The sequence below is a fragment of the Siphateles boraxobius genome, unplaced genomic scaffold (assembly GCF_051911475.1).
Source record: "Siphateles boraxobius isolate OS27281-9 unplaced genomic scaffold, OSU_SipBor_1 65, whole genome shotgun sequence".
Taxonomy (NCBI): domain Eukaryota; kingdom Metazoa; phylum Chordata; class Actinopteri; order Cypriniformes; family Leuciscidae; genus Siphateles; species Siphateles boraxobius.
Genome location: NW_027509192.1, coordinates 18,091,938 through 18,110,901, shown reverse-complemented (window position 1 = coordinate 18,110,901; position 18,964 = coordinate 18,091,938). Strand labels below are relative to the sequence as shown.

The following is an 18,964-nucleotide window of genomic DNA, read 5'->3' as shown; positions in this document are numbered from 1 at the left end:
CATTTGAAGTGGATCAAAACCTTTCATCAAAGTTATACATGAATATTAAAAAATACCCATTCTCGTTTTAGGACAACTGATGAACTTTTTTGATCCACTTCAAATGTTGACTATAACATGTATATATATATATATATATAATTTTTTTGTATGTTTTTCATATTGTACACATACACATTAGTGGGGCAATTCCTCTTTGAGTATCTTGAGGTATATCATGCCTAAGTACATCATGGTTCAACACCTTTCAGCCAAATCTACCCACAAGGAACAGACGAGAGAAAGAATTTAGGCAACAGTACCGGCGAGGTACCTACCATTGGCGTTCTTCCCACAGATGAGATGCTCATAGTGTTGCAGGACACCCCATAGCTCGGCATCGTTATTGATGACCCCCTCCAGCGCCTCTGCTGTCAGGACATCCCTCTCCGCCATCAGCACGCGCACTCCCACCTCCTCCACGAGCGCCTCCATGCACGCGCTCAGGCAGATGGCCGCGTACTCGTGGATGCGCACCGCGATCCGAGTGTCTACCATCCAGCGGAAAAACCGTCCCACGGAGAACACAAGCCCACACCGAGCTGACTTCCCCTTGCGCAAGAGCTCTCCAGCGCTCATGTTGTATATGGATATGGCCTTCACAGTGGCCGAGACGCAGTGATCCGCCAGCGCCCAACTGAGCACCAGGCGGATCGCGCTCTGGACCTCGAACCTGGTGCACCTGCAGTGCATGACACTGAGCCGCTGCGCCTCTCTGGAGATGCGGATGAGCGCTCTGCGCATCAGGGCGGCCAATCTGCGCACAGCCTCCGCGGAGAGACAGGCGCCCTTCCCCGCGCCTTTACGCACGACCATCCCCACCTCCTCCTCCGTCCACGGGAACTCCTCCAGCTCCGGTAAGCGTGGGCACTTCGAGAAAATGTCCTCTGGATCCTCGGGAAGCACTGTGTTGACTGTATCCCAGCTGTTGTTTCTGCTGTTCATGGATCCGGAGAAGTACCACCAGTTCCCCCGGTGAGGGGTGTTCATGAACGCCTGCGAGTTTGACTTGGACGACGACAGGCTTAAGGACTTACACGAGTCCCCCGCTCCATAACCAGAGTCCAGAGTTAAATCCTCCAGAGTTTTCATGTTTGAGCTGTTTGTTCCTGCCATTTCTGCTGGTTCCGAGAGGGTTTTCTTTTTAAAAGGAACCGGAGAGCGGATGAGACTTTCCAGCTGCGCGAAACTCAAGCTGGTTCTACTTGTTCAGCTTCTCTTTGACATTCATGTAGCAGTTTTTTATATACCACTGACCATAAACATCTTGCGTGAAAGTTTAAAAATGTCCAAGTTACATCTTCTGAAAAAGAAAAATGTTTAGGGAAACTTGCTCACCTCATCAAATGACAATTCCCGTAAGAATAGTGAAGTGCGCAGGATTTCTCGTTTACTATTATCCGGTTCTTGAAAATATTAGTCCGAACTGGACATGAAGTTTAGAGTGGAGATCCATCAATTTAGTCTAAATCGAAGCTCTCGGTAAAACGAATTCTTACTGATACTTCAGAAACGGGTGATGTTTCGTTCTCACCACACGCCTCTTCTTACTGGAAACTCATGACTGAACGAAAGCAGGAGAGCGCGAGAGAGTGTAGTGGTGTTTGATTCGCGAGCGAAACGATTCATTTGAACATCTGAACAACTCTTTTGAAACGATTTGGAAGCGTTTGTGAATCACTCCATCAAACTCGAATCTACATTACAGAGGCGACAAACTCTCACGACGCCGTCTACACTGATTAAAATGTAACTTTTTAGAGGTTTACAACTCTTTAACAGGTTATAGGCTACATAGGCCAATAATAAAATACATACGGGTAAACAAGGATTTAGTGGATATTTTAATTGTGGCATTAAAACTAAAGCGGACAACGTTTACAAAGTGGTATATTGGTTTATTTATTGAAACGAATAGCGCCTAAGTGAACTCAGCGCTTAAGTTGTATGAAAATTTTAATTTTTACATTTCTCAGCACCAAAAATTTAAATTCTGTCATCATTTACTCACCCTCACTTGTTCCAAACCTATCCAGAATATGGCACTTGACTTCCATTGCATTTTCTTTTCTACTATGGAAGTCAATGGCTATCGACATCTGTCTGTTTACTAACATTCTTTAAATCGTTTGTTGTGTTCTTGTGTTTTGACAAAATTTTCATTTTTGGATGAACTCTCCCTTTAACAGAGACCAATCAGAAGTTAGTCGCTGGGGGAGTCAATCAATCAAACTGGGTTTCTCAGAAACATAAAGTGAAGTCAAAATCAGATTATTTGTTCATATCGGTTTTTAATTTTTAATCGGATTTTGAAACTTTTAATCTTAATCATTAGGCTATATTTCATTATTTTTTTATTGTACAAATATGGTTCCTGCATTCAGCCCATTTTCTTAAATAGAGATATTTTTATTTTGTCTTCGTTTAGGCTATGGCCTACCATATGTTCCCGCATATCTTATTCATTTTCTATGCCCACAAATAGCCTAAATTATCAAGAGAATACCTAAATAAAATTGTACTGCATTGAAATCAAAGTAGACTTAAACATTTTAAGTCTACTTTGATTTCAATACAGTAGGCCTACAATTTTATTGTTGTTTCAAGTGACGGTGATAATCACCGAGTCTCATCTATCTTAAGGAATTTGCATTAATTGTGTTAGTCTGGGAGATTGCAATGGCATCCACACACTCATGATCTCATTATCAGCATTCTTTATCAGCTTCTTTAGACTAACGACTGAACAAATAACGCGGTTTATTAAAGACTTCGACAAGTAACAAATATAATACTTTTTATAGGCCTACTTTCAAGTTCAAAGTCACTTTGACTTTCAAGTCAAAGTGCATTCAAAATATTGTTTACATACATTATCATTAGCATAGACCTATTAGCTATAATATTTATTGAAATTCTAATCAAGCATCATTCTGTATTAATGACTTTTCATATAACATCTCAATAAAGTGTTAGCCTGCATTTCCCTTCAAAACACCACGTTTATTCATGTAGGTCTACATACTTCTCAAGAACTTAAGTCTGGTAGATAGTTGCCCTATGAATAGTAAAGGTTTGCTCACACCATCAGGGACAATAACAACTATACAATTTTATATAATCGTTCTAATTCTATAAGAAAAGCCCACACCACACTTGTGATGACACGCAGAAACTATCATTGGAATCACATTCAGAATGTTTTTCTCCAGCTGATAAACAATGTACAGCCAATCAGAGTCCGTCCGACTTTAAAGAGCTCGAGCATTTAAAGCGGCAGGCGATATATTTCTGGAGCGCGCGCTGAACAGAAGGTTATCGTCCGTTGGTGTGTGTGTGTGTGTGTGTGTGTGTGTGTGTGTTTGTGGACGCTTCGTTATCGCTGAAGTTATCGTTATTGGTGTGAAGTTCTGTGAACCTGAAATTGTGAGGAATTATAATTTCTTTTTCCATTAAGCTCCTCATAATGAGTCACTGAAACCAGTCTCAAAGTCGTCCAGTATGACACTTATTTGTCATATGAGTATGCAATGTTTACATTGTTCATAAACCTGCCCCACCCATCTACACTGCAGGTAAATTATTTCATTTATCTTTCTCTTTTCTCAGTGTCACAATAGATTTTTCACATTTCCGGGGTTCTCAAAAGTGGAATTTATGATCATGCTAAATTTATACAGTGGTGAACAGGAAACTAAATATAATTTGCTATGTACTTTATATGTATTCCCATTTGCTCCAATAGCAAAATCTAAAGCTCCACAAATATCCAAAAGATCCATCCAAAATGATGTCATTGTGGTTGTATTACCTCGCAACTGCTAATTCGTTTTTTTTTCTTGTTTTTTGTTGTAATTTACTGTCAAGTTAATAGCATATAACAAAAAGTATAGCATTATAGCTAAATGTATGATTTTGATGAAACTATGACAGCTATTTGTGAGATAGAATAGCTGTAGAATAGCTGTGAATAGAGTCGTGTTAGCGAGAGCCAGCACTGAGATCTGTTGAGTAACACCCACAGAAAGATAATAAACCAATACTGGACCCATAATCTCTCTAAAGTACTGAATCATTAGCTAAGACCTATTTTTGGGTTCATGAATCAGAGTTTGACTGTTCTCCTTGCCTCATGTTCAGTCTTGTGCAACATATTGTGCAGTTATGAAGCCTAAGTTGTATATTAAATTGATTAGAAAAAGAATAAAGTCAAAAATATATGGGCAGTGCTTTGATATGATTTTTGTAAATGTAGTCTTCTTTTCACTGACTGACTTTGAACATCTGGCTTGCATGATGAATTGTAACGCTGTACTTGTGCTCCCTCTAGTGGTTGAAAGCTATTGGAGAAAATATAAAAAAATAAAACAACAACACATTATGATGATATTGTTAGCACGATGATCTGCCTGTTGAGCTACAGGAACAATCTCGTTTTAAGATCAAAGATTGAAATAAAACAAACCTTACTCCAGATGCTTCAGCTTTAAACTTTATTTTTCAGAAAAATGAACCCCGAAAATGTTAAAATAAAATGAAAACATTTTGAAAAGTTTCTACACAACAATTTCACAGAAATTACCGTGTAATGCAGATCGTTGTATTAGGCGTAATGTATTAGTGTCCTGTCTACGTTGTGTTTTAAATACGCAGCCTGAAATGACATCGAACCAGGAGAGGGAGAAAGAAACTTCTCAATTTACTCTTTTAAAAAGGCGAGGATTCAAAATCACAAAAGATGGTCTGACCACTCGGTATTTCTGATATGAAATAAAAACATATAAAAATGTTATGCCAGCTTGTAAACATGAACATTTGTGTGATACAGATGTTAAAGGCTACAGCATTGAAACAAATAATACACCATTTCATTAACTCGAGCTGCCAGCGTCAGTGTAAAAACAGTTTCACCTACAAACTTTTCAGAGAGGAAGTCAAACAAATTGCTGTCGATTATCACAGAAAACCATTCTGACTCGTTGGCCAGTTTGTAAAACCAAATAAAAATCTAATTTAAAGAAATGTACTTGTAATGAATGTCTACACTGTATAATAAAAAAAAAGTGTCTGCGTTAAATTAAGTACATTAAGTACACTGTATAATAAAAAAAAAGTGTCTGCGTTAAAATAAGTACATTCAACTTGGCTGTTTTAAGTCATTTCAACTTAAATGACATTAAACTGACTTAAAAAATGAGCTGAATCTTGTTGAACATTGCTTTACTTATTTTAATGAGTTAAAGCAAAAACATGTTTTTATAACGTATTGATCATATTTTCTTTTTACAGAGTGGGGTGACGAGATATTCCAGACGAATATCTGAAACTGTAGCTGTATTATTGTGTAAAAGTTTTTAAATGTATTAATTTAGCAGACGCTTTTATCCAAAGGGATACAACAAGTAATTCATATTTGTATTGTTTTTTCACCAAAACAAAAGTGTTTGAGCTGTAAAGTGGTCCAAATAAATAACCCTTTAGCAGCGGGACTGGTTCAATGTGAATGAATTATACCGTGGTAAATGATATTGGAGGATTTTTCTCTATGTAAACAGCACTTTATAGATAGTTACGGTATTTTTGTGTGTAACTTACCATCTTTAAATCCTTTATATGGTTCTGACAGCACTTGAAATAAATTATTCTATCACATTTTTCTCATGTTAACATAGTTTAGTTAGGCCTATATTTTTATGCCTTGCCCCATATATATTAGTTTACGTCATTTACTGTAAACACTTTTTGTTTGTCTGTAATAACTATTAGGAGTCAAAATAATTTTCTGTGGTAAAAAATGGACCAAATAATAGTGAAACCTTCCAAAATACAAGATATTCTTTTGTCTCAAAACATTTCTTATTCATTCATCTCCATAAAACAATGCTATTTAGGGCCTACACAATCCAGACAGCTACACACCACAGCACTCCTTCCCAACCCTGTGTGGACTGGCATGTTGAATACGTCAAAGAAAGGCACACAACTTCTGGACAACGTCCTTTTCCTACCATTATACTCTGTAGAAATCAATACGGCATCAATGAGATTAAGTTTAGTCTAAAGGTCTGGACTAAAAGGTTTCTGCATCTGTGAAACTGTAGCCAATAAAGATGAAACCAACGTTGAAATCAATTGGAAACGAGAAAAGGAAGCAGTTCAGACAAACAGACAAATACACAGACGAATCATTTCAGTTCTCAGCTGGCCGTTCTGGGTCCAGTTGTGTCCATGAGTTCAGCAGGACTTGGAAAGGGAAAAGCACATGGCCGCCTTTACAGCAGAAGTCGTAGATCATTTCTACAGTTCAAGTGTAAGGCGGCGTCACATCTGAACAGGAAGTGACATTTACAGCTATAAAAGCAGACGTCTAAGAACCAGTGCACATCTAAACCTTTAGACAATCATTTCAGCATTTAATATCTTAAGTGCAAACCATATATATGCGACCCAAAGTGCCGGAGCGGCTAGCTTAGTGTAAAACTCACCCAATCTCTTGTAAATCTGCAATGATCTCTCAAGTTTCGCTTACCAAAAAAAGAGCTCCTGACCTAACAGACAGAGACACGTACAAATACACACTCTGAGTCTCGGTGTCTCGTCTGAGTGTTGAGTTTGGCACATCATGTGTCCTCGTATGAGACGGGTCCCGGCCGGAGACGCGGCGGTTTGGTCCGTTAAGGTCCCGGGACGTTCTTGTGGCGAGTGTGTTTGAAGTCTCTCATCGAGGTTCAGTTTTATCCTTTAGGGATTTTGACGGACTGTGAGTTCCACATGCCTCTTTTAGAGTGATAGTAGTGAAAGAAGTTTCTCAGCCTTAACCGCTCAACCTCCAGCCCGTTCTGCAGAACTCTGAAAGAGAGAGAGATTCATTTAATTGAGCTATTTAATTTTAATATTTAATTTAAACAGTATTTGATTATATAATGATATAATAACAATATATTAGAGTATTATTATTATTATTATTATTATTATTATTAACAATTATGACATCCCTGTCAAAGCTCTAAGTTAAATTCAATCAGAATTTTAATAATATTAAAACAAAATATTTTTAATTTATCATTAATATCAATATTATCATGGTATCTTACTGTTTTAAAATATCTCAATTCAACATCATAATTTTATTAATAATAAATAATGTTTTATTTAACATTATTTTATTACTAACAACAGCAATAATATTTACACTGTTAAAATATCTAAATTCAATATCATAATTTTATTAATAATAAATAATGTTTTATTTAACATTATTTTTATTACTAACAACAGCAATAATATTGACACTGTTAAAATATCTAAATTCAATATCATAATTGTATTAATAATACATTTAATTAATAATAATGACATTTATTCAACAACATTATTATTATTTATATTATTAACAATAATAACGTCCCTGTCAAAGCTCTCTAAATTCAATTAAATCATAATTTTAATAATGTTAAAAAATATTTTATTATTATTGCTAAGAACAACAATAATACAGTCACTGTCAAACTGTCTCAATTCAATATCATAATTGTATTAATAATTTATTTTATGTAACATATTATTATTATTAAAATCAACAACATCAATAATGATAATGATACTACCAACAACAACAACAATAATTTTGACACTGTCAAAATATCTCAATTCAATATCATAATTTTATTAATAACATTATTATTTATTCAACATGTTATTATTATTATTATTATTATTAGTAGTAGTAATAGAATAATAATACAAATAATAACAAAAACATCACTGTCAAAATCTATTTCAATTCAATATAATTTTGATAACAATATTAATAATATAATATTTAGTTAACAATATTAATATTAATTAATATTTAATATTCTACTACTAACAACAAAAATAATGTATGTCAAAATACATTAGCTAATTATATTATACATACATTATATAATAATATAAATAAATTACTTATTATTAATAACAACTACAATATTAATGTGACAGAATATTTTATGTAACATATTATTATTATTATTATTAATTATAATATTATTAATAATAACACTAACAACACTGTCACTGTCAAAATCAACATAATTTTTTTTATAAAAATGAATAATACAATTTTTTATTTTAATAATAATATTATCATCATCATCCTAAATTGTATTGGAAAAGAATAAAAGAATATAATAAAAATCTACGTATTCTGTGTAAAATCCTTCCACCTGTCCAGTAGTTCCCAGTCCTCTCCTCCCCAGCGGTCCTTAAACTCCTCCGTGTTCATCCCACCAATCTTCTCAAAATCTGCTTTGTAGATCCCGAACAGGCCGAAGCCGTTCACTTCCCAGTAACCTACAGTGACAGAGACACGAGGTTTCAGTCCAGTGTGAGTGTGTGTTGTGTTTCTGCAGGTGTGTGTAGTGCAGTGGCGGCTGCTGGGCTTTCAAAGACTTTATATATACTGTATGAATGAATGAACAAACGATCTAAAAAAAGATATTAAACTCGACGGAGGAAATGTGGGATTAGGTTAAACTGAAACAAGGAATGTGGTGTATAATTGTGTGAAATGTATGATGAAACTTGGCTAGTAATTTCACCAAGCAAATACCAATAAATATGTTGCAGCAGTTTGTGTTTTGACTACACTTGCAAAATCCGCGATGGGACTGAGCTCGAATAGCTTCAGCGTCAGTGACTTTTTATAGTACAGAATCGCTGTCAATCAAAAAGAGATGCAGTCTTTCTACAGACCCTCCAATCATCATGCAGAAGCCCACTGTCCAGCCCCGCCCACTCCTCCATTCTCCCCAGAGACGCTGAGCGTACGTGGGCGGGACATAATCACAGCATTTATCCAATGACTGTCTAGTTTTGAAGCACTGTAAAACTGTTCAAAGCTGCCTCATAGAAGTCAATGGATGCTCTGCTTCAACAGGGAAATGCACTGAGACTCCGGGAATGAATGAGAAGGAAATTGCGTCAGCCGATCTGCTGATTCTGAACCATCAACGTGTTCTAACGCATTTTTAGTCAATAAAATGTTAACATAATAGTACATATTTGACCATTAATTTTTGACATTATAGGGGAAGCCGAGCTTCCCCTGTAGTCTTAAAGAAATCCCCAGTGGTGTAGTGCGTCGCACCGTCAGGCTCTCGAGGCGAGCTCCCACAGCCCAGTCTCATCACGATCGGAGCGAACACCAGTTTGCCCTCCACACAGTGTTTCCTGATGTTCTCCAGGATGTTCAGAGGGAAATGAATGTGCAGGTCACACAGAAACACGATACTGTGCCTGTCCTGTAATAAAGAAAACACGTCAAATCATCCCGCACTGTTGTCATCTATGCATCGCCACATTCACACACTTGTGAACACAAGGAGGATTCCTAGAAACACTCCACACTCTCCGGAAACAGTGACTCACTGAGAATCACTCACGTCATGTTGGGTTTAACATAAAAAACATTCTCGTGGTTGTCAGAGCCTTAATCTGCATTTCATGAAAGGTTTATCTTCTGCAGATTGATTGTAAAGTCATGTGAGAAACAAACACAATAGAATATTGGTAGTAGGGAAACTAAATACAGTGATCAACATTTGAAGTGGATCAAAACCTTTCATCAAAATTATACTTGAATTTTGAACAATACGCATTCTTGTTTTAGGACAACTTTGATTCACTTTTTTGATCCACTTCAAATGATGACTTACTGTAGTAAACTTTTAGTCTTGATAATGTTGATAATGATGATGATGTTTATTTGAAAATTTGCAGATCCAAAGCATTTTTACATGAACACAGAACCTAGATCCGTCAGTTGAGCTAGAGGAACAGTTGATTTGCCGTTATGCGTTTTACCGCAGAAATTAAACATTTCTGAAGAAGTCTGAAGATGTGGTCCGTGTGACGCTTCACAATTCAGTTTTCAGAGAATACACAGTGAAAATGCAAAAACAAAAAAGTGAATCCAAATATTATTTTTGGGATAATTGACATTGTCTCTCCATTTTTCAATTTTACTTTTGCTAAGTTGTGACTTCAGAAATGATCATTTGAATGAATGAAATCTAACCGATATTCTATTCTTTTTTTTCTTTTCTTTTGTCTGCCTTTCTTTTCTCTGTACCATTAGCAGCGAGTGGCTAACTGTTTTATATTGCGTGGATGTTGAGAAGTAGTTTAAGGATAACACAAAGGACAACTTTTTTGCACAAAGTGCCATCTTTTTTTATTGTAAAAGGCCTTATGCGTCAGAGAAACAATCTTCAGAATAGTGTGTTTGAACTTCTGTTTTAGCAGTAGCTCTGTATATTTTTATGATATCGCTGTTAAAGAGTAATAAGCTGGTGAAGTGGATTGACTTATTGTAGAGTTAAAGGAGAACTCCAGGCAATTTTTAAGTTAATCTTGAACGTTATACCTTTGTGAGTACTGTCTATAGAAAAAAACCCGAACCGGATTGGTGATTGCAACACGGAGCTGTTACAGCTAATGCCCAGAGCTCCCACTCAGCTAAAACGGCAGTTAACGGGGAATATACATAAAAAGTGTCTTTGTGCCTCTTAACAGACACAAAATGCAATTAAAATGTCTGTCCAACATGAACAGGGCCCTTACATGTGAACAAGATGCGTTTAGCAACTTAGCCATTGTTTAAATTCACCTAATAGTGTTTTAGACGGCTAGCTGTAGTCTCGCGCTGAAGTCCCGTGGGAATTCAGTTGTAGCCAGATAAAGGTAAATAGAAAGGTAGAAGAAATGGTTCGCGTTTGTGCCGTTCCGAATTGTGGCAACAGAATGCGAAAATACCAGAACTTAAATTTTCATCGTCTTCCTTTCCATGACCTCGAGATGGCGCAGAAACCTCAGGAGCGCAGCGCTGAGAAGGGGCGGAGCTACAGAAGGGGTGGAGCTACATAAGGGGCGGAGCTACAGAAGCTCTACATTTAATGCAGACTCGGACTGGCCATCGGGAGTAGCGTTACACGCACCAGATGTGAACAGCTCTTAGTCTGAGTCTTAGAGGTATGAGTGTGTGATTACCTCTATGGTGTCCACACCGATCTGTAACCCGGCAGAACGTTCAAAGTTTCCTTCCCGCCTCAGATATTCATATCTGTGTCCAAAAAAGTAATTCACATAGTCAATATAACAGTAAATAAAAAAAATGTACATTAGTGTTTAAAATAATATACAAATATACATCAGCATATTAGATATACTAATGTATATTAATGTAACATGTTAAAATATTAATATATAGGGAAGGTTTACGCATAATGTGTCAATTCAATTTTGTTTGAATGTGTTAAAATTTACATAAATTTGTAAAGTAAAGATTAGGAATGCACAAGAATGAGTCCGATACAATACTTACATTTTTGATACTCGCCGATACCGATACCATCATTTTAATTGCATTTGTAATTGTGTAATTCAAAGAAAATATTTATATATATATATAATTATCATATTATTTAAATAATTTAAATATAGCCTTGTTTTGAATATTGGGTAGAGAAAGCAAAAGAATATGAATCTTGTTAGTTGGCTTAATTCGCAAATAGATGTTTCCTTCAGTTATTTTCATGCTTAATTATGCCTGTTAAAATGTATTACGAGCTTCTGTTCTCTGTTCATCGTTATTTCATCTACAGTGCACATTTAGAGCCGCTTGCAGCGGCACAATAATCACACAACGTCTTCCTCTAATAATGTACGAAACCCCGTTATACATAAATCACGTAACAGTTCATGTTTTTACTTAGAATACATATACTATTCTCGCCTTTGTTGCCATTGGCTTTTGGCTCGCTTAGTTGGGGACATTCAATTTTATATTTAACAATATTATTACAACATTATTTTCCTGTTATCACTCTGAAGCTGCTTTGAAACAATCTGTATTTTAAAAAGCGCTCATTAGAAATTGGTGCATCGTTTTACTGTCTTTGCTATTTACAGTTTTTTACAGTCGCTAGGACACATTTCTCAATACTTGGGTCACTTTTTCAAAACTCCTCACAGTTCTCCAAACCAACTTTCAGCTCGGCACAGCAGTTAATTTCACTTTCAAAATGCACTAAAACTACCATATCACTTCATACATGTCTCAAATCAACATATTCTTCCATCACACTAAAGGCTGACAGACAACAAACACACTTTGTCACCCACAAAACAATGACCTAACAAACACTAACAACAGGAAGCATTATACAATGTTTTCTTCTGTAAAACAAGCACACCTCTCTACTGTTTAGAATTCACTGCAATATATTTTACTGGAATGAATCAGACATGATGCAGTATGCTTCAATATATTTTATGTCTTTTTTTTTTTTGCACAGACTAATTACAAAATACACACCATTCACCGATACAGATACAATAGCAATCAGCTGTGGTTGGTCCAATTGACCAATTGTTTTTATAGCATTTCATTTTTAGATTTAAAATATATTTCATTATAATATTACTGTAGAAATGTATCAAATTGCTGTCATATATTATTGTTTTGAACATAAGTTTATCAATTTTGAAAACAGTATGTAAGCATGTGCAAATTTGCCTGTAAGTACACAGAGTTTTGGTGGTTGTTGTGTCGAAGTGAGAAAACAATTAATGTAATTTGAAAGATGTAGTCATTGAATGCATTTTGTGCCAAAGCAATGATAAATGATCCACAGTTTAGCCCACATATACTTCTGTTGTGCTCAGTGTGTGAAGAGTTTTGAAAAAGTGTGGGATCGGTTTTTGGTATCGGAGCATTTTAATACTCTTACACGAGTGCAGTATTGGTGCATCCCTAGTGAAGACAATATATCGGGTTCAGAAAATTTTAAAGCTCTAGTCTTAAATAGTAGTCCAGTTTGTCAAAAATCTATAACGTCTTTATGCTTTTACAGATTATCCCTATCTCTATACCTTAAAACAACTTGTCTGTGCTTTTAACTTCTAAGTTAAATGCAATCCTTGTTTCATTTGTTTATTTGGTCAAATTTTTTCTCATTTTGTATTTTTGTATTTTTATATTATTACTACTTTTTCTTATTTCATTCAATTTAATTTAAATGTATTAATTTACTGGTGATATTATTATTATTATTATTTTTACAACTTGTATTATTTAACTTGGAATAAAATATAAGTTAATGTGAGGGATCGGTGTGAGTGGGTGAGAGAGCTTGTGTATGAATGAGTTTTGTATGTGTATCTGTAAAGTATGTAATGTAATGTTTTTCTTATGATTTGTCTTTTGTATTTGTGTTTATAGGACCCTCTTGAAAATGAGATGTTGCATCTCAAGAGGCTATCCTTGAATAAATAAATTCCAAAAAAAAAAAAAATATATATATATATAGTCTCTCAATGAAAGTGCTCATAATAATTATACAATATTTAGCAAATTGCTGTCTAAAATAGTTTTAGATGGAGTTTAGCACAAGACATGTCAATTACCTACATATGCAAACTTCTATATATAATGAATATTGAGTATAAGCGTGTGTTTGTGTACCTTGGGACGGAGCTTTCTCTGAGGGCCTGTTCCACATCCATGTCTTCACTCTGGAAGTCCACAATGATGATGTTAAAATTGTTGTCCTTAGTCTCACGGTGGAGGAGCTCCATGTCTGAAATGAACTGCTGAACCCAACGAGCTTGATTTTTCACTATAGGAAACATCAACAAATACAGTATTATAATATTACATAATATTTATACATCAGCCATATCAAAGATCTAAACAAAGATTTGCTTTTTTATTTGTGTCACAAAACAAGTCACTGGGCTTGAATTGCAAATATATATATATATATATATATATATACCTATTTATATGGCATAGCTGTCACTAATGTTTACACTTCAGGCAAAGCACAAATATGATCCTGCTTTTTTATAAATTAAATTTATTTAAGGCTCTTGAGGTATCGACCGCTTCATTTTGTACATTATGAACCTGTGGACATTTAAAAATGTAGTCCCAGTTGGCCTGTCAAGCCAAGACCCACATGAGTACTAGTGTTAAATTGTTATTAATATGATTTGGTTCTATTAAACCAAAAATTAGTTTTTTTATCTATGAGTGAGTGTTATACAATACAGCACCATGCACATGACATGCGGATGAAAAAAAAAAGTATACACACACACACGAGAGAGAGAGCAAAGGCACGATTTACTAATTTGTAAAAAAAGTACACACACACACACACACACACACACACACACACACACACACACACACACACACACACACACACACACACACACACACACACACACACACACACACACACACACACACACACACACACACACACACACACACACACACAGGAGATTGCAAAGGCACGATTTACACATTCGTTCCCTAGTTTTAAGTAAATGCCTGATGGTTTAGGACTTATGAGCCATTTTGTACTTTTGACCACTGTAGCGTCCGATCGGGGCGAGCCTTAGTGACGGTGTGAGTCCTACCAGCCCTCAAAGTTTCAAGTCTCTACGACTTACGGTTTGGTCTGCCCGGTCACTTTTAGGGGGGAAAATACTGATCCTTGGGAAATTTAACAATTACATTAGGGTTTCAGCGTTTTACGCTTGAACCCCTAAAAATCAAAAGCAAGAATGAAAAACAAACCAGGTCCCCGTCCTGATTTGATTTATGATTCATTTTTTTGCATATATATTTAGTAACCGTGACATAAGATACTCATTAGGTACATATTTTCAGAAAAATAGATATCCATTACTTACCTGGCACCACAAAATGCACCATGACGTCCTTTTTCCACTGCAGCATCACTGGCTGGCACAGCAGGGGTTTGGCATACACTGTGCCCCACTGTGGGGTGGTGTGGGCCCCACGGGTAGGTGTGCGAGATGCCGGAGCCGGTGGACTGGCGACAGGGGAAGAGGGCGATGATGCTGTGACCCCTTCCACATTCTCCAGACTGTCTTCTACCCGGCCACGGTGCAACAGCATGTAGATGTACTCAGAAAGACGGACCACTTTACGGCCTCTTTCCATTAGCTCCAGTTCTATCAGGTAACGGTTACCGCGAGCCGAGTCACGCCGCTTTTCTACGTTTATGATTCGGAGGAGAGTGTAAATCCTGGAAAAGATGGAGAGAAAAAGATCAACCAATGGTTGTACAATTACTTGAAATGTGTCAGCAATGGTGCATCTGGTTTTGGTTGGAAAATACAAATATTAAATATGAATAAATAAGGTGCCTATTTTTAAGAGTAATTACAGCAATTATCGGTATTGCTGAATAGCTTATACTGAGAGTGGAAAAAGAAACTGAAAATAAATGTAAGAATAAAATAACAAAAATGCAACTACAAATATAAATCGTGGACACACAAATATTCCAAATATTTTCCCAGATAAGATCCCAGCACACATTCCCACTTGTGTGAATACCGATATGTTACCGATATATTGTGAATTAAATTTGTATGAATTGTAAGAGTTTTTATTTTCAAGAGTTAAGAGTCTGAAATTCTCATCCGAAATTTCCGCACGTAAAAAAATAAATACGACTTCATGTTGTGTCAATCACGTTAACACACTGTCTCCGAAACTTTCGTCCGTCATAAAAAAAAATTGGAGCGGGTTAATTATCTGCGTTTTTCACATTCCTAGCAAACATTTTGAGAGGTGTTTTGACTCAGAGCCACCGTACAAGAGAACGCCAAAATCCAGAATGGCGTCTGACTAGTTGATCCACTTCGTCTCGCAGCACAAAACACTGTGTGACAAACAAAGTGAGAAATATAAAGACAAAAGCATAATAAAAATATAAAGCAAAGCATCAAACTGAGCCACTAACATCCTGAAGTAAACGTTGAATCGCTCGGGATAATCCTGCAGCTCCTTGATAAGGAGGTGTAACACTCATTCCTCTCTACGCACTCTCAGGATTGGATGTGGACCCAATATTTCCTCTTTCTTTTTATCTTTTTAAGAAGAGAGAGGACAACAAAGTCATCCTCACTGCCTGAAGACTCCATTTCGTATTAATTGTATTGTATTTTTTTAACGGATTAATTAATACACATCGAACTCAGTGTGCAAGGTTTCTGTGTGGGACAAATTTTTAGGATGACAAATACGAAAAAAACAAATATGAAAATTTTGGACTCAGAATGCAAGGATCTTAATTACAGAAATTCTCCATATCGCCAAATAGTTGTAAAGTTAAACAGCAGAAATAAAAACCGGAAACAATAAACAAAGACGTGAATACAATGTCTGATAGCCGATGCTTTACCAATTTATCTGAAACTAAAATACTGCTATGAGCCTCACCCTCCATTGCGTTCGTTGAGTTTCTCCATGTACTGCGCAAGTACATCCACCACTTCGCTCTCGGACAGCTGCAAGTTTCCAGACACGTTACACCGAAGATCGTTCCAGTCAGAGCGCAATGTCTCAAAGTCCATGCTGTTGACGGAAAACGTCCTCTGCCAATTAATGGCCTCCTCTGCCCACCCAGGCCGAGGCTCCACATCCTCATAACTATACTCCGACAGGCCTCCGTCCTCCTCCGGTTCAGGGTCCGTTTCTGGCCGCTGCTGTTGGGACTCGGTAATCTCGGAAGTGTGCAAGTAGGAGGTGACGTGGAGAGGTTTGGTTGGAAGCACGTTCTCAGAGGAGTGATTGGATGGAGGGGAGGGAGCAGGAGGAGGTCGAGCAGTTGTGATGGGCCTCAAAGAATGATGGTGTTTTTCCCAGACGCCTCGTATCCTCCGCTCAAAACGGCTCGGGATTGCTGCTCTGTTTGGGGCCACGGGATTTTCCGCTGGCTTGCTGAAGTTGGGGCTAGCTGGAAAGACCTTGTTCTCCTGCAGAGGAGACCGTGCAAATAACTGGGATGCACGTAGAGGTTCTTTGCTGAGCTTTGGTTTGGCACTGAGGTTCACCACCTTTGTGGTTTTGCCATTCTGATACAGGAAAACGCCAGGGAAGACCTCTCTAGGATGGCGTGAAACAGGACTTTGCTTCTCCTTAGCTGGTCGAGGTCTTGTTACGTAAATTTTGTTGTCCTCCTTCTTGTGTTGCTTGTTGGTGTGGCTGTTTCCAGGATTGTGGCTGTTGTCATGAGCGTGGTTGTTAACTAGGGAAGGGACGGTGTGGGCAGGACTGCCGAGGATTTGCTTGGCTCGACTGTTGAGAGCTACCAATGAGGATTTTGGCGGGAATAACAAAGCTGATCGGCTTATTTTGGGAGAACGATCTTCAGACAAACCCTCTTTGAAGTCCTGGCGGTCTTTTTGAACCCAAGTGAGAGAACGACCTCGCACCACACTCTCACTTTTTGGTAACCCTACCTTAGCCTGATGGTCTAGAGTGTCTTGTTGTTCTACTGTGTCTTGATGTTGAGCCCCAACCACTTGCCTCGCACTTGTGAAAAAGTGCCTGTGCTCTCTCCGCAAAGCTGGGTTGTCTGACTCTACCTCATTTCTCTTCAGCATTGTGGGAACAGGCTTATCAGAAGTGGTTACGGTGTGACTTGATTGGGTAGGTTGGACAGTCTTCTTTGCTGACTGAGTGCCAACAATTTGTGCTTCATCATCAGGATCTGCCCCCTCTTCTTCTTCAAGAAAATCTAAAGCAAAAGACCAAAAACACTAATCAGATTCAGAACGATGATCATAACATAGATGGAGTAGATTGAGTCCATCAACACCCCTAAAGCGTCACAGTTACAGTACCTTGTCCTGGGTCGACATTTCATTCTGAAACATTAGGCGGTTTTGATTTATATGCTGTTTAATGTTAGATGATCATGTTATTTTACATGTGCATAAGAAATTATTCTATCACTTGTTTATGCTTCTTCTTCACCTGTGTTTTGATCAGGAGATTCTGTACTCTTTCAGAAGATGCGTAATAGCGCCCCCTACCATATAACAGTGAAAGTGAAAAAATGGATTGCTGGAAAATTCCGTCAATGGCGGGGAAAGAGTTAATAATATTTTTTTATAGTATTATTTTTATAGTTAACTTAATTATGATATATTATACACTATTTACCAATGAGATATTAGCAAATGTGTTTTCATTTATTGGTACGCTGTACCCCTCTAGCAAGTCAAGTCAAGTCAAGTTATCCTCATTTATATAGCGCGTTTAACAATGTAGATTGTTTCAAAGCAGCTTTACAGAGATAAACATATAATTTAAGGTAACAGAGATTGGTGTAGTTTTATAGTGGTTCTTGAAAAATGTTTTTTCCAGCTAAAGTTAGTTTTGATTGATTCACTTCCGTCTAAATGATCATTTGTTATTAAATTAGAGGCCGCTAAGACGACGCCGTTCTCTCTAAACAGACTTTAAACGCGAACCTGTGATAGACGCTGATGGCGTTCACACACGCATTAAGAATTCACTATCACCAATTCACTATCTAATACTATAAATCTATCTCTATTATTATCACTATACAATGAATAATTCCTATATAATAATATCATTGATCTGAGTTCTGCTCTGCTCATTACACTATTATTATAGTGTATTGCATTGTGTTTGTGTTTTAGTGTTATTATAGTCTATTGCATTACTTCTGTATTGTGTGATATTTTCTTTAAAATCGAGGTAAGTCTGTTATTTTGCATTAAACTGAGTGATATTATCAGAGGGGATATTTCCCATTAAACCATGAATCTAAGGCCTGGTTTCACAGACAAGGCTTAGATTAAGCCAGGATGAGGCCTTAGTTCAATTAGGACGTTTAAATAGATTTTTTTAAAACCGCCTTAGAAAAAAACATTATTGGTGTGCATTTTGAGAGAAAACAATGGCACTGACAGATTTTAAGATATGTCAGTGCACGTTGCTTAACAGCTCAAACTGGCATTTTGGTCAAGGACAAGGCTTAAGCCTCGTCTGTCAAACCGGGGTGAAGTGTTTATTGTTTTG

At 36.9% G+C, this 18,964-nt stretch overlaps 2 protein-coding genes across 4 annotated transcripts in view; both read right to left on the bottom strand.

Annotated features, from left to right (window-relative positions):
• abtb2b (ankyrin repeat and BTB (POZ) domain containing 2b) overlaps nt 1–4,153 on the bottom strand; it is a 59,472-nt gene extending 55,319 nt beyond the window's left edge. Inside the window, exon 1 of the mRNA XM_077211293.1 lies at nt 318–4,153. Within this exon, the coding sequence (XP_077067408.1) occupies nt 318–1,155 (838 nt within the window). The 5' untranslated portion in view covers nt 1,156–4,153. The remainder of the gene's footprint in view (nt 1–317) is intronic.
• A 365-nt stretch (nt 4,154–4,518) lies between these two features.
• Nucleotides 4,519–18,964, bottom strand: part of b4galnt4a (beta-1,4-N-acetyl-galactosaminyl transferase 4a) — a 225,297-nt gene continuing 210,851 nt past the window's right edge. For all 3 annotated transcript variants that reach the window (XM_077211313.1, XM_077211314.1, XM_077211315.1), the window contains exons 14-20: nt 16,349–17,648; nt 14,788–15,146; nt 13,547–13,700; nt 11,071–11,143; nt 9,170–9,323; nt 8,247–8,373; nt 4,519–6,888 (exon numbers count right to left, since the gene is read on the bottom strand). In XM_077211313.1, coding sequence (XP_077067428.1) covers nt 6,774–6,888; nt 8,247–8,373; nt 9,170–9,323; nt 11,071–11,143; nt 13,547–13,700; nt 14,788–15,146; nt 16,349–17,648 — 2,282 coding nt within the window. In that variant the 3' untranslated portion in view covers nt 4,519–6,773. The remainder of the gene's footprint in view (nt 6,889–8,246; nt 8,374–9,169; nt 9,324–11,070; nt 11,144–13,546; nt 13,701–14,787; nt 15,147–16,348; nt 17,649–18,964) is intronic.